The 15,530-nt window shown below is 40.3% G+C and overlaps 1 protein-coding gene across 2 annotated transcripts in view; it reads left to right on the top strand.

The window, feature by feature from the left end:
• CFAP65 (cilia and flagella associated protein 65) overlaps positions 1-15,530 on the top strand; it is a 67,822-nt gene that overhangs the window by 2,293 nt on the left and 49,999 nt on the right. For both annotated transcript variants that reach the window (XM_063429290.1, XM_063429292.1), the window contains exons 2-15: positions 223-363; positions 1,302-1,486; positions 1,949-2,051; positions 2,890-3,056; positions 3,158-3,357; positions 4,052-4,182; positions 5,812-6,034; positions 6,151-6,416; positions 6,960-7,160; positions 8,057-8,419; positions 8,897-9,034; positions 9,755-10,000; positions 11,505-11,729; positions 13,530-13,682. In XM_063429290.1, coding sequence (XP_063285360.1) covers positions 238-363; positions 1,302-1,486; positions 1,949-2,051; positions 2,890-3,056; positions 3,158-3,357; positions 4,052-4,182; positions 5,812-6,034; positions 6,151-6,416; positions 6,960-7,160; positions 8,057-8,419; positions 8,897-9,034; positions 9,755-10,000; positions 11,505-11,729; positions 13,530-13,682 — 2,727 coding nt within the window. In that variant the 5' untranslated portion in view covers positions 223-237. The remainder of the gene's footprint in view (positions 1-222; positions 364-1,301; positions 1,487-1,948; positions 2,052-2,889; positions 3,057-3,157; positions 3,358-4,051; positions 4,183-5,811; positions 6,035-6,150; positions 6,417-6,959; positions 7,161-8,056; positions 8,420-8,896; positions 9,035-9,754; positions 10,001-11,504; positions 11,730-13,529; positions 13,683-15,530) is intronic.

Raw genomic sequence — 15,530 nt, 5'->3', positions numbered from 1 at the left:
ATCATGATGAGAATAGTTTTTGTTTTCAAACTGCCTAAACTGTTGTGATAAAACCAGAGAGAGGGGCTGCGCTCATGCTTGCATCATAACAGCTACAATAAGCTGCATTGATGCAAAAAGGTAATATGGCACTTAGAGTTGTCAGTTACTTATAGATCTTTACTGATCAATGATTCAGTCCTTTGTTATGCACAGTACAGATTCTGAAACTCAACATTTCAGGTAAGAACTGCAAATATGCTGGCACAGCTCCATTCCCGACCGTTAGATGCCGGTCATTTTGTGGGGCATAGCCGGAAGGATTCCCGACCCGTAGATGCCGGTCATTTTGTGGGGCATAGCCGGAAGGATCCTCTCAAGCTGGTAAGTGATGGATATTCATTTACACAAGGAAACAATTTTTAAATATCTGGGAGTCAAAAGAGCTATTTACTGAGATAACATCCTGGCACCTTCAAGTTTCTCTGACTATATTTATTTTTATAGAAACCATTTATTTCAATATTATTATTACAGTTTTTGAATCCCATTTCCTGTTTTTATCCATCTTTGGTTTCAAATTTTGCATATCTATGTCAACATTGTGTCTGTGCAGAGAATGGCCTAGATAAATCTTGCCTCATACTTTGCAACAACAGAGATTGCTTAGAAAAAGCAATTGTGGTGCAGAGTTCTAAATCTGGATCAGTCACCATGGAAACCAATGAATTGTTGTGGTTATTTGCTCTACTTTTAGAACGTTACCCCTGAATTGCTCTTTATATTTAAACCCCATATTTGTTTACTAAACTCTCCCTTGGATGCTTCAATGTAGTACAGTGAGTTGATACCCTCCTCCTAGGCACAGTTTGTCATTTGTGTCTAATTTGGCTGTTCTTGTCATGTCCCTGTTCTCCAATTGAAATCAATGGGAACTGCACCGCGCCTGCTCACATGATGTGTAAGGTGCAAGCACGATTATTGCTTCCAGTTTTGGAATATATGGGAGCTGTTTACTTTTGTATAGCACACCCTCAATGGCTTCCACTAAGTGAATGGAAGCACTGAGTCCATAAATATCACCACTCTAGTGATTAGAGTGTCAGTCGTGCCCTGGCGCTCCCGCATTGTAAGTAATCAAACAATTTACGAATTATTTGACTTCATACCTGGGATCCGCTGAGTGCCGTTTCACTCCTCCTTTACTGCTCACTGCGTATTAGAAGCCTGAGGTGCAGGGTTTAGCTCATTGCCTGAGAGTGATCAGCTGACAAAAGGTTAAAGGGATTGATATTTTTTTTTAAAATAACTTTTTGTTGCAGAGAAATGTTTCCTTTGAAATACACCCAAAATCCCAGAAACAAAAGAAGGCCAGGGAGAAGACAGATATCATGGGATTCGAGGTCTGTAAATCTTTACACTGGCAGAACTGGGAGCTGGGGAAAGAAAACATCAAAATTCTCACCCTGAAAAATGTCAAATTAAAAACGCAGAAGGTTACGTTCAGGTGAGTGGCAAGTAGTGATAAATAGAACTACAAAAAGTGATCTATTTTAAAGATAATATTGAGATCCCTTTTTTGCTTTGTGAAATCTCCATGGTTAAATCAGCCCTATCACCCAGAGAGGATGTTTTCCAACCCAACTTGTTCTATTCGGTGGTGGCAGCTGAGGGGAGAATAAAAGGTGTACAAACTCACATAAAGCACAAGCGTACAAAAAAAAGATCAGAGGACAGTGGGCCAAACTTAGATCTTCTTGTGCATTCGCGATGTGACGCTGTACGAATCTATTGTGCATTGTGTCTAGATGCCTGTTACCATGAAAGAAATAGTGAACTCAACATCAACTCAGGGTGTCCCTTTAAAGAAGCCAATTATGTCTGCAACTGTGCCCACATATTGTGTAGGAGTGAGGTAGAGACATGTGTAACTAAATATAATGAATAATTCTCTCTCTTATTCATACAGTGCTCCAAGCACCCCTTTCTACAACACCCTGTTTCCTCAGCCTCTCACATTAATGCAAGGAACATCGTTCTCCCTCCCTATCACTTTCAGACCACTGGAAAAGGTAAGATTGGCACAAGTGATCATTTCTTGCAAGGGGGTTAAAGGGTTACTCTAAGCACTACGACCACTTCAGCTTTGCAGCATTTCACAATGAAACTCTGGTATTAAAGTATATGCAGCAATTCCTCTCATCATCTGTGAACTGCTATTGGAGTTAAACTACTTAATTACTTACTTGCACATCAGGAATTTATTTGATAAGAGTTTCTTCCTGGCTTGAGAACTTCACACAGGGAAACTTTCTAGGTATGTTTTTTCTCTCTTTTATTTGCATTTGCAGTTAAAGGAAAGGGAACAAAATAATCTCTTCTGTAATTTCTTAAATAGAAAACGTATTCTTGGTTCCAAAAGCATCCCCCCCCCCCCCCATTTATGCTGCCAAAGTGTATTATTTTGATTTACGTTGTTGTGATGGAGTTGTCTGACCATGCCTAGCAGGAGAGCCATTCAGCTTTTCCTGTGCGAGCTGTGGCATAGGTACACGGCTCACCCCACGTAAGATATCAATCCTTTCTAAAATAGATTCACTACTTTGGCACTTCTGGGACCATAACCACTAAAGCAAGCTCTCCTGACACCATAACCCAGCCACTCCTGGTACCATAACCACAACAACTATTATTTTGCCACTTGTTAATTCACCCCAATTTCCAGTAAAATAAATCACTTTCTATTTTTTTATGCACAAGTTTATCCAGTGATGGTTTTCTGTGTTATTCTGCCATCTTGTGGTAATGGTGAGTAATGTTTTGAAAAGTAAAAAAATAACAATTGACATCATAAAGCCATCGTATTATATTTAATGTGTATTCTTTTCAATTATTTCTAACACATAATAGCGTGATTATGAAGATTCTATCGCCTTCGAGACAGAGGAAGGCAGTTTTTCAGTGTTACTCAGAGCTACTCTCCCAAGAAACAAGCTACTTTTCCCGGAGGAACTTACCATTCCCACATGTGCAGTCTATCATTTTTCTGAGACATCATTTGTCCTACACAACTCATGGTACATGATTTACTATAAGACAAAGGAATGATTCATTTGTAAAGCATAGGAATAATTAATGGATTCTAAATGTTTGTCTTAATTCTAATATATTCGGTTAGTGACCTGCCAACAACGTTCAGATGGGAAGTATCAGAACCCTTTGTCCTGAGTCCAGCTAGTGGTGTACTGGACCCACGGTGTGAGACTAGAATCAATATCCTGTTCCAACCACAGGTGGCGCTGGTGTACAGTGTGACAGCAATATGTCGATTTGGAGTGAATGAGGAATATGAGAAGAGCATGCAGATCACATCCATTGGTTGGTAGACCTTGTCCCTTTAATTTACCAGTAGGCTTCTTGCTGCTTTCCAGTTGTTAATTAATATAAACCCCACAATCCTCCATATAAAATATTTTACCAGGAAAGATACATTGAGATTTCTCTCGATTTCAAGTATGTCCTGGGTCCACAAAACATTGCATTGTTACAATAGGATACAATATTACAAAAAATACAATATATATATATATATATATATATATATATATACACACACATATATAAACTTAAATATTTGCTTTGGGAGTTTTATACTATTTTCAGCTCAAGATCTGATAATTGTTTTCTATTCAGTTATCTATCAGTATTACTACAATGACCACTAGAGCACAGTTTGACACTTGTCTGGGTTCTGTTGGCACCCAAACTGCTTCAGTTTTCTCAGGGTGCCAAATAAGTAGCTGTATTGAACAATTCGACATCTGAATTCTCTAACTCTAAATAGACCAGAAACAGCATATTGGCACCTGACAGAATGCCAGTAAGTGTCAAACAGGGCTAACATTGTTTAATGGGATTGTACTAGGAATGTATTGTGCTTGAAGTTTTTCTGAACATTTTCTGTTAATCTGAAATTAATAAATATCAGTTTTATTGCTTGCTCATAGTTACTTTTTAATCTACCTAATCCTTGAGAATTTTTGTTTGTAAACTTTTTTTTTTTTTGTGGTAGCTAAATACCCCCATCTAGTGGTGAGATTTCCTGGGGAAGCCGGTGGAGAGGATGAATCTGCCCTGCAGTTTGGTTCGGTTGCAATGGGGGCAGTAAAGGAGAAACACATTGAAATACACAATGTGTCAGAGGTATGTTATTCAGACAATCTACATTCATCATTTTACTTTTATGTCATTTTAGGACAATGCGTATCATTAAAGTCAGTTTCACAGGTATTCAAAGGGGATTACTAGTATTAACATTTATTAAAAAGCAACAACCTTTATGTGGACTATTCCTGAGCTGTAAGGTGTATAAATAAAATCTATTTTTTATTACGGTGTGCTATGGGTTTCTCTTTTCTTGATCACTTAATTATTCCAACAACGGGAGCAAGACCTGGGGGTGACTCTAAAGGGGGTAGACAAGGAGGATATATGGGATGCTGCAAAAGGGGTGTCCATCTGCATCCAACACTAGGAACAGATGTACAAAATTCTGATGCGCTAGCACACCATCCCGGTCAAGCTCTTCTGTATAGGGAGATCAACCACAGACCTATGATGGAGGTCATGCAGTGATAAAAACAATAACTACAGATGTGGTGGTGGTGTTCTCTAACAAACTATTTAATTCGCTTACTTTAACCCTTTGTGTCACTATACCCCACTCCCTCTAGCATGTAAGCTCATTGAGCAGGGCCCTCAACCCCCTCTGTTCTGTTCCTACGTCCAGTGGTCTGATCTCAATTATGTGTCTGTTAGTCCACCCATTGTACAGCGCTACGGAATTTGTTGGCGCTATATAAATAATAAAATAATAATAATAATAATGATAATAATTATAATAATAAGGTAGTATCATTCTGCATCGATATCCTGAACCTCCTCTCCTGAGTATTTCACAGGCACTTTTAGTTGCACCTGTGTTCCTTTTTATTATCTAAACCACTGGGTGGGTTCCCTACACCTACAAGAAATTATATAATACGACCACACTGGCAGCCCATAGGGCTGTGAGTTGGCTACAGACAGAACTCCATTCACTGCAGGAGGTAATAGCTAATAATGAACAATGTACACCGAATGGACAGGCTCACAGCTACCATACATAACTCACTACACATGTATGAAAGATCTGATCCCCATGGTATGATTATACCACTGGATGGGGTATTATCTCATAAAACCATGGCTGGGGGGGGGGGGGGGGGGAGGGGGATCCAGCACATTGGGGCAATAGCTCAATAACAGGAGAACAGGTTGTATGGCAGAGAATGTATTTTTTGGTTTTTTACTTCTGTGTTGAGGTTTTTCTTTGGGGCTTAGCATTGTTTACAAAAAGCTGATGTGGTGCTATGCCAGAGCAACTTGCGATGACCCCTGGACTGAAACAGTTTCTTCCAAGATGATAGTATTGTGCCTTGTACCAAATGTAATTGTACTCTGTTTTGCTGCACTGGTATCTAAATAAAGAATTAAATAAAAAAAATGAAGATTTTAGATTTTTATCCCACTTGCAGAGACAGAAATAGCCCTGCATTGGTTTTACTCATTACAAGCTTTTGGAGGAGGATAGTGACTCGGGGCCTCAAATCAGGACTGTTCTATCAAGATCCAAGACAGTTCAGGGGCTTCCTACCTGGGAAAAAAAATGTGGGAACCTATGCATAGTATAACAAATTATGCGCAGGCACAGTAAGATTTATAATATCTGTATAACCCAGTTTATGTGAGAACCCAAGACCTGACTTTGACATTTTTTTTTGTAACCTACAGGTAGATTCACCTTTTCGAATTGAACGTGATAAGAAACCCTCTCAGGTGGACTGTTATTTTTACTGTGACATTGAGCACGCAGTCGTTCCTGCCCAGGGGACACTCAGGATACCATTGCAGTTTCGTCCACGTATTGTTGGAATGGAGAGCGTGGATTATTTCCACGTGATCCCAGTTGGTAACTTCACAAAATCCATAATTAAAGTTTCAGGGAAGTGTCAAGGTATGATCTGTGTTTCTGAGCTGCTGTCTTTATTAGGAAGTTTAACCTGTTGGATGAGCTATTAATTTTCTCTTCTCTTCTCTTCTTTTCTCTTCTCTTCTCACTTTTTCTTGGAGGCCCATGTGTGTCTCTCCTGAAGTCTGTACTGAACTTTGGATTGGTGAATCTGGGGGAGCAGATTCTGCGCACATTTGAAATGACCAATTCTTCAGATGTACCAGCCCACTACCAATTCTATATTGGCAACAAAGAAAGTGTCTTCTCTTTTGATCGGCTTTGTGGCATTATTGGTCCACAGGAAACTCAGTCACTGCAGGTCATCTTCTCTCCACTCCACCCTATCCCGCACTATCGGAGGGTTGCCTGTCTCATCCACAATCAGGTCAGACCTTGGTTTTCTTATTCATTTCATCGAGCTACAGACACTTGAGTGTAATGCTGGTTTTAAAACAAAACAGTTAACTGTGGCTAATCTCTTAGTCAGTGGGTCTCTGCAATAATCTACATGTGCCCTTGGGGTTTAATGGAGCTGGAGTAGGCTGGGCTATGAATATTTGATTTGTTCTTTATTTTATTGCTTGAATCTCATTGTATATTTTCTATTAACAGCTTATTAGTGTTTTCATTTTTCAATACCACTGATCAAAAACGTATAGGGTTAACTCTTTTATCTCTTTGAGTGGCTGGGTTGTGACCAGTGCACACTTCAGGAACTCAGAGGGTTAAATCAACCAAATCAGTAATAGTCACTTGAGTTCATAAACTACATTGCATTAGAGCACAGGGCCATGGAATGGCCAATCATGGAGACCCCAGCTGTTATAGAACTACAACTCATATTACAATTTATACTGACAGCCAAGCTCTGTATATTTTACAATGTAAAATTAAAAAATTAAACCGATTTTCACCTTTCTTTTTGCAGGGCCCTCTATTTCTGGATTTAATCGGTACATGTCATTCTGATACGGATAAGCCGGCGATAATGCTCCCCAAACATCTTCCTTTATACAGGCAGAACCTTGTGCTGGGGCTGACAGCTTACCCCCCTGACATTCTAAAGGCTATGCTAGAGGAAGGGAAGCTGGGGACAGACTCAGAGGGAGCTCTAATGCTATTGGCAAAGGTATTTAACTCATTTATAATCCAGATAATAAAATAATGGATTTAAAAAAAAAAAATTAAATCCTAGAATATGCGAATAACAAATATATAAAAGCTTAACTAAATTAAGCAAACTTTAAGTAAAAAAAATAACTACCGGTATGTGTAATATACCTGTATGTGTGTATATATACATATAAAAATACATATAATTAAAAGAAAAAGTAGAAATTCCTACTGCTGGTCTAAACCTTTTATCTTTTTAATATTACCACTCAATACCCTCTACATTAATCTACTCCGGAGTTCCATTTTCATTAGTGGCTAAACACTTCCTTGCTCTATGATATAGTTATACCCATTTCATCAATGAGATACGGTGGATATCAAAAGGGAATGTATTATTCAGGAGGGATATTTATGTACCAGGAAGACACTAAGAGTCTTCTAATAAGTTTATTAAATTATATATAAATCAGAAAGCAGTCATTAGCCATCAATAGAATACCCAAACTGTGGTGAGCACTGGGGGACACGTTTTGTATTTTGCATGCCAATGACAGAGCGTTGTGTTAGGCCACAGGGGCAGAGGGAGGTTTGGTCTTCCATAATCACAAACCGGACTCACATTTTACAAACCAGTAGAACCATAATTGCTCTTCGTAAGTAAACCCATGATGTCTACCAGTTATAGCAGCCAGCATTATCCATCAGCCTCACATTCTGCACACTCAGCCTGTTCCTGCTTCTTTTTTGACACAGTGAATGCAATAACCAATTGTTACTCAATGTTACTCAAGTTCAGTAAAGTGTTTGTCCTAGAACACACTGCTCATGCAAGGATTACTACACATTTAGTTGACATGTCAGAGTGGAAGAATCCATTTTTTGGATAACCTCACATGCCTTGTTTTCCAGGGAGACGATGAAGAAGTGCCTGAGAAACACATCAGCATGGACCCAGTGGTTGAATTCTTTGATGATGAGTTTAGCATTGAGAATGCAACATTTCCACCCCATGTCACAGCTTCTACACGAGATTTTGATTTTGGTTGTTGCACTGAAAATTCCCACAATGCATCTCTCCCCTTATCTTTGACCAATCACACTAAAGGAAAAGTGACCGTCACCTGGACTTCTAAACCTGACTGTCCATTTCAGGTCATCCCAGAGTTTACAGAGATTCCACCTCTAAAGTCCACAGCATTAACAGTGAGCTTCCATCCATCTCAGGCAAACACATTGTACGCTGGGGAGCTGGAAGGTTTCATCTTCTACAAGGTGGGTGAGCAGAGGTGGGACAACTGCAGGTCCACTGGGTGATGGTTGCCTTTATTCAGATCTGTCCAGCCTTGACTGGTCAGCTATTGTTAGACTAATTCTCAGCCATAGGCTTGCAAGGAAGGATGGCACATATTGTCCAACTACAAGTGGAAGGGCAGGGGTAGACATAAGTGCTCTTTGTTCATCTTGGTACAGGAATACGTAACTGTCTGAAGGTAGAGTATGGAATCAAGCTGATATTTCTGAAACATCGTACTATGGGTAGTGTCATACCAAATTATGATCATACTGTACCATTTAATAAGAAATAATAGGTCACTTAAGATTGAATGCATAGAATCTAAAATTGTAGACATGTTGGCTGTCAAAACTTCTTTCCTATAAGTCAGTCAGCAAACTGTCGTTTGAGTCTCATCTGGTCAGCTTTCCTGTGTCCAGTGTGTAATTTCTATTATGATGACTCTCCTTTTACAGGTGCTGCGGAATTACCGCAATGTGGAGGATGTCACAATGTGCCTACCATGGTGCATTACACTTCAAGCAAGGGGACACACTTTTGAGTTGGGCCACCAGCACTTTGTCCCCAGCTGTGTGCTAGATTCTCCTCGAATGGTAAGAATGTTATCTAGAAGGTAGTAAGAGATTCCTTAGAGCGTGCAATAAACTGCTCTGATATAGGAAATGCTGCAATAAAAGAAAATGTGACAAAACTAAACAAAAACAATCCATCGTGATAGAAACCTGGAGCTGCTTTCAGAGTTTGCTTACACCTGTCCACAATGCTGTCATCATTCCATTGGGTGGGGGAGGGGGTGATGTACTGGAAGTGCACGTACACCTTTTAATTATGCTAGCTACTGGGATGTAGTGAGAGTAAATTTACACCTGTGACACCTGCCTGATGTATGTACCCTAGTCCACAATGCTGTCACTTACACTGGGGGATGTAGTGAGCATGCATGTACACCTGCAACTACTCACGGGGAAATTGTGTACATTTGCATTCACACAAGCTGAGTTCTCGTTCTCCTAACTGTGCCTTAGTTCTGTTACTGAACTTGTGGCATCAGGAGTTCATGTATTTCTCTTTAAAACGTTTCTCATTGAAACTGGAAAGTGAAGCGAACATACTGTATGGTTAGCACATACAATGACAAAACAATTTTTTTTTCAAATTACTCCTCATTAATCTCTACATTAATCTACTCCAGAGTTCCATTTTCATTAGTGGTTAAACACTTGCTTGCTCTATGGCATTGTTTTTCCCTTTCATCAATGAGATACGGTGGGTATTAAAGTAAATCTGAAACTGTTCTTTTACCTTTACTCCAGGTATTCCCCCCTGTAAGACAGGATGAGCAGACACAGCGCTCCCTGCTGCTTCTAAATACTGGACCCTCACCCATGAGCTATGCCCTAGACCAAGCTAGCTGCCCATCTGTCCAGGCAAAACCAGCAGCAGGTCATCTGTCTGCTGCTTCCCATCAAATTGTGCTACTGAGAACCAGCCCTAACCAAGCGGCACTGACCAGGCACTGCCTACCTGTACAGTTCAACTTCAGTCCTGACTACAGCCAGGTAAGTCATTTATATATAGGGGAGTGCCTATATAATAACTAATTCCACCTGTGCCTCTCTTACTCAAACAAAAATGAACAAATGGAAGTTTTCACACTTTTTTTTTATCAAACAAAATTCGGAAAAAAAACACATTAACTTAGAAGAAAAATAAATCTATGTGTCTAATTTTTTATGACTTTTGCAATTAAAGGGACAGTAACTCTGATAAGAGATAACTCATATTAAAGGTAGAATGGTAAATTTATTAAGATTTCCAATGACAGATATCCACCTGACAACATATAGGCTCATCATTTTTGGTATTTTAAATATGTCAGTATGTATTGTTTATATTTGTAGCTAATAAAAACACTTATTATTCCAAATGTATGTAATCAGTCAGGTGGATATTAAGAACCATTCAAACTTGTTAATTGTTTAAAATACAATCAAGCATTTAAGCAGTCACACACATAAACAACCCTGTTAATAATATTTTATTGGTTCCCAGATCTCATAAGGTTTTCCCATCAGTTAGTAAATATTAGGTATCATAAATGAGATTGATTGAGCACAATAAGCCTGCATTCAGCAAGATATTGTGTAACCAATTAATTTACTCCTTGATTTATTAAAACATTATGCAGTTATAATAATGAATTAGCCCTGCTGGAAGCAGGTCTTCTTGTTTGATTACCTTCCTTTGACAATAGGGAAATTATTGAATATAATATCAGTAGGTCCTCACTAATTAAGCCAGTCAAAGCAGAAAGTCGCACATAGGGTTTTCTGTTACTCTGCTTCAGAAAGGCATGTCTGTGTACCTCAATCAGCGAGCTGGGAGCGCACACCACTTCTCTCCCAAAGGGGAAGCAAATTAGTGTTTTTTAGCAAAAGCATTGAGGGGGCCATCTCCAAAATGAGAATGGGAAGTGCACAACCTAGTCCAGATGATTAATGGCTGTCAAAACAACCCATACTTAGCTTCCCTATCTGCAGCCTGTAAGGCAAACCATGTCTATGGGCAGAACTTTTCTCTTTAAATGATTTGAAAGGGTGTCAGTTTAACTATTGGTTAACTATCTAGATCTGTTAATCTGAGTAGATAGTTTTTTTTTGCAGAGCAATTTTTATTTAAACATATTCAAAAAGAATTACAATAGGGGGCAGAGGGAAACAAGTAAAGATGTCTGTAGATATTACAGTGCTAACAGAAAATATACAAAAACTATTGGCCTCTATAGTGTCAGCGAACTGATGGGTGATTGCAGTAAGGGAAGGGAATTGCTAGGGGTAGATGGCCAGGGGGAAGGGAAGAAGAAGATAAGGTTTAAGAGGGAGTGTCAGGGGATAAGGCAGAGAGAAAAGTTAGAGGAAGACACAGGGAGGAAGGAAATAATTAAAAGAATGAGAGGAAAGTGGTATTGGAGTTAGTGAAGTCAGTGAGTGAGGACTTAGGATTAGAACTATGTGTCTCCAGGCTGGTGTATCATGATCATCTTTTGTCTTGCTTTTCCCCTAGGAAATAGTGCTATTTTCTCGTGCTGAAAATCCAGTGCTGATGCTGGAAGGAGATGGGAAGTTCTTCTTTAAGCCCACCTGTGTTGGCACCCAGTCTGATTACTCTTACTCCATAAAGAATTGCTCCAGAGTCCCTCTGAATTTTGAGTGGAAGATACAGCATATGCATAAATCTTTCATCTCAGTTAGCCCTGCATATGGAGTTATCAGACCCAATGAGAGCATGGTAAGCTCCTATCTAGTCAATCCTACATGTGGAGTTATCAGACCCAGTGAGAGCATGGTAAGATCCTATTCAGTTAGCCCTACATGTGGAGTTATCAGACCCAGTGAGAGCATGGTAAGATCCTATTCAGTTAGCCCTACATGTGGAGTTATCAGACCCAGTGAGAGCATAGTAATGCTCCTATTCAGTTAGCCATACATGTGGAGTTATCAGACCCAGTGAGAGCATAGTAAGCTCCTCTTCAGTTAGCCCTACATGTGGAGTTATCAGACCCAGTAAGAGCATGGTAAGATCATATTCAGTTAGACACTTATCTTAGTAGACAGAGGTGACCGCTTCCTCCAGGGATATCCCAGCAATAATCCCTCCAATATAGAATAGATATATGCAAAATGAGGATACAGCTGTAGATCTACAAAGAATAAAATAAAACAATAGTGCAACACTAAAAGACAGATTAGCTAATATAACTTAAAAAAGCAATCTGAGCTAAAAAAAGTGGGATAGCACATACAATATAGAGGATACAACCTGTATAACAGATCTAAAGGATAATAAATAATATATAGTGAAGTACGTATGAAAAGCAATATCTACATCCAGGAGGTAGAGAACTTACAAGAGGTATTGATGATCTGCGCTTATCTCCCCTTAAGGGTGTCTGTATGAAGAAATAGAATTCTCCTCAGGTATGAAATCCTCAAATGGATAGAGAGAAAGAATATACATAGAGTAGTACTGTTAAAAAAATTATACATTTATTACACTGATTGCACTTACATTCAGGTCGCAATCAGCAGGCATATCTCCACTAATAAGTGGAACAAGATGGTAAATTCGTCTCTGCTGAAGGTGGAATGATAGCTGGTCACAATCATAAAATAAAATGGAAGTAAAAGTCCATCCAGATGCTCAATCCAACGCGTTTCGTCGATACTGACTTCTTCAGGAATAGTGCAACACTGTATGATAAAATATAAGTGCGCTAAGTAGAATATTTATCAGACCCAGTGAGAGCATGGTAAGATCCTATTCAGTTAGCCATACATGTGGAGTTTTCAGACCCAGTGAGCGCATAGTAAGCGCCTATTCAGTTAGCCCTACATGTGGAGTTATCAGACCCAGTGAGAGCATGGTAGGTTTCCTATTCAGTTAGACCTACATGTGGAGTTTTCAGACCCAGTGAGAGCATAGTAAGCTCCTATTCAGTTAGCCATACATGTGGAGTTATCAGACCCAGTGAGAGCATGGTTGGTTTCCTTTTTAGTGAGTCCTACATGTTGAGTTATCAGATGCAGAGAGAGAGCATGGTAAGCTCCTATTCAGTTAGCCATACATGTGGAGTTATCAGACCCAGTGAGAGCATGGTAGGTTTCCTATTCAGTTATCCCTACATGTGGAGTTATCAGACCCAGTGAGAGCATGGTAGGTTTCCTATTTAGTGAGTCCTACATGTTGAGTTATCAGATGTAGAGAGAGAGCATGGTAAGCTCCTATTCAGTTAGCCCTACAGGTGGAGTTATCAGGCCTAGTGAGAACATGGTAAGCTCCTATTCAGTTAGCCCTACATGTGGAGTTATCAGGCCTAGTGAGAACATGGTAAGCTCCTATTCAGTTAGCCCTACATGTGGAGTTATCAGGCCCAGTGAGAACATGGTAAACTCTTACAAACGTTTAGTCACTGACAAACGCTGTTATAAGCGCACAGATATTCTCTCAGGCAAATGGGCTCACTTCTTTAACATTCATTCTTTTCTTTAACATACACACTTTTTAATTTTGTTTTCCCTATTTTTGAAGGCTCAGATTTGGTCATTTGTGCCACAAGAAGAAAATGTATATGTTGCTAAAACTACTGTGCTGACTTGGGCAGCTGAAAATTCTACTGAGGCCATCAAGAAGACCTGCTACATCCTTCGCATCAGTGGAGAAGGCTGCAAGGGGTCTCTCTCTGTAAGTTACACAAACACTGGTTAAATAGCCTTAAAGAGAAGCTGGAAATATTAAAGGGACACTCCACTGCCGAAATACAAAAATAAAAAATAATCACAATTTAGTAGATATGCCCACAATGAAAACATGTATGCATTTAATTGTTCATTTTTTTCATTTGAGTTATATCTAAAAACAACTTGCAATAGCTGCAGATCTTATGTTTGCAGCCTTTGCAAGCCATTCTCTTCACACCCCACCCAGACTGTCTGTGGCTGTCCAATCACAGACTTTCCAATGCAGCTCAATGAGAAGTCTTTGCAAGGCAGGTTCTCTGGGCAATTGCTGCCTCTTGAGTTTAGCTCCACTGAGTTAACCAAACCAGGAAGTAACAGGACGAGTTGTCTAATTGACAGCTGGCGGGGTGCAACAAGGTTCATTTATCACAGTGCAACTTTTATTTTGTAAAATGAAAAAAAGAAGACATACTCACCACACATAATGCATTTCAGCAAGCTAAAGTGCTTGAGGTGTGGCTTTGGAATGTTTCATTAAGAAAACTAAACATGTTAGAATGAGCTGGTCAGTGCAGATTGGGTCAGGCATCCCCCACTTCTCCATGGTGTCAAAAACCTTATCTACAGTCATTGTATGAAGAGTGTCGAGATACCCAGTAAACTGGATATTACTCTTGTACGCGAACAAAAGAAGTCGTGTTTCTATCTAAGTGTCAAGCCCTCGTCAAGCTCAGCATATCCCGTTTAGGCGTCCAGAACACAGGATGTCCCGAAGTTCGTGTTCTCGATTAGGTGTTAGTGCGTTATTGTCAGTTTCCATCAGTGGGTATCCATGCCGTCCATGTCTGATGTATCGTGTAACCTATCTTAAAGTCACCTCACCCGGCCCCGGTTCCAATCCCTGAGACCCCGGTGTGCAGGTAGAAGAGAAAAGAAAATGGATAGAAGCAGGGGAGAAGGGTAAGTGAGTTATATGGGTAGAACCCCTCCAACCGGGTCCGCGCCAGCCTGCGCCCCCGCCACGGGGCCCAGTGCAGCTCCACCTCCGCGGTAACGGGAAATATACAAGAACCACGGCATCCACATTTCTGCGTGCCTGACTCCCTATCCCGTCAAAGCAGCATGTGCTTCTTCAGCTCCCTGGATCTCTTCCGCCCTACGGATCCACTCCGTCTTGGTAGGAACTACACTCTGTTTCCAGTGGGATGGAATGTTGGCCTTTGCGGCATTAAGCAGGTTTCGTAGTATTGATTTCTTGTAAGACGATATGGATTGTGTCGAGACATGTAACAATGCTAATTCCGCGTTCCACTCCGGTAAGTCACCCAGGATAAGCACAATTACGTCCTTAATCATTACCCAGTATGGGAATAGCTCTGCATTCCCACCAGATATGTATAACCGTGCCTCGCGTTTCCTGGCATCTCCAACACACCGGTAGAATCGAAGGGAATATACGGTGTAGTAAAGCTGGCGTCCTATACCATAGAGAGAGCAGCTTGTAATTCATTTCCTGGTAGTAAGAGCTCATAGAGCTCTTATGTTGCCAAAGCAGCACTGCATCCCATTGCTGAGTCGTGAGTGACTTTCCGAGTTGCTCTTCCCATTGCCTTTTGAACGTCACAGCCGCAGACGTGCCTCCGGTTAATAGATGTTGATACAATGCCGAGAGTGCGTGGTCTATCGTGACTCCACGGTCGCAGAGGTCCTCAAACCAGGTAAGGTCCCTACGCAGTCAGTCTTTGTGAGGCATAGATTCATAGAAGTGTTTCAGTTGCAGATATCTAAATTGGAGGAGAGGGGTCTGTGGTCTGTGGTGACCTAGCAGCGACGGGAGGTCTCATACGCTCCC

Source organism: Pelobates fuscus, chromosome 8 (genome assembly GCF_036172605.1).
Source record: "Pelobates fuscus isolate aPelFus1 chromosome 8, aPelFus1.pri, whole genome shotgun sequence".
Classification (NCBI taxonomy): Eukaryota; Metazoa; Chordata; class Amphibia; order Anura; family Pelobatidae; genus Pelobates; species Pelobates fuscus.
The sequence above is the reverse complement of the archived record's forward strand: the minus strand, read 5'-3'. Positions and strand labels throughout refer to the sequence as shown.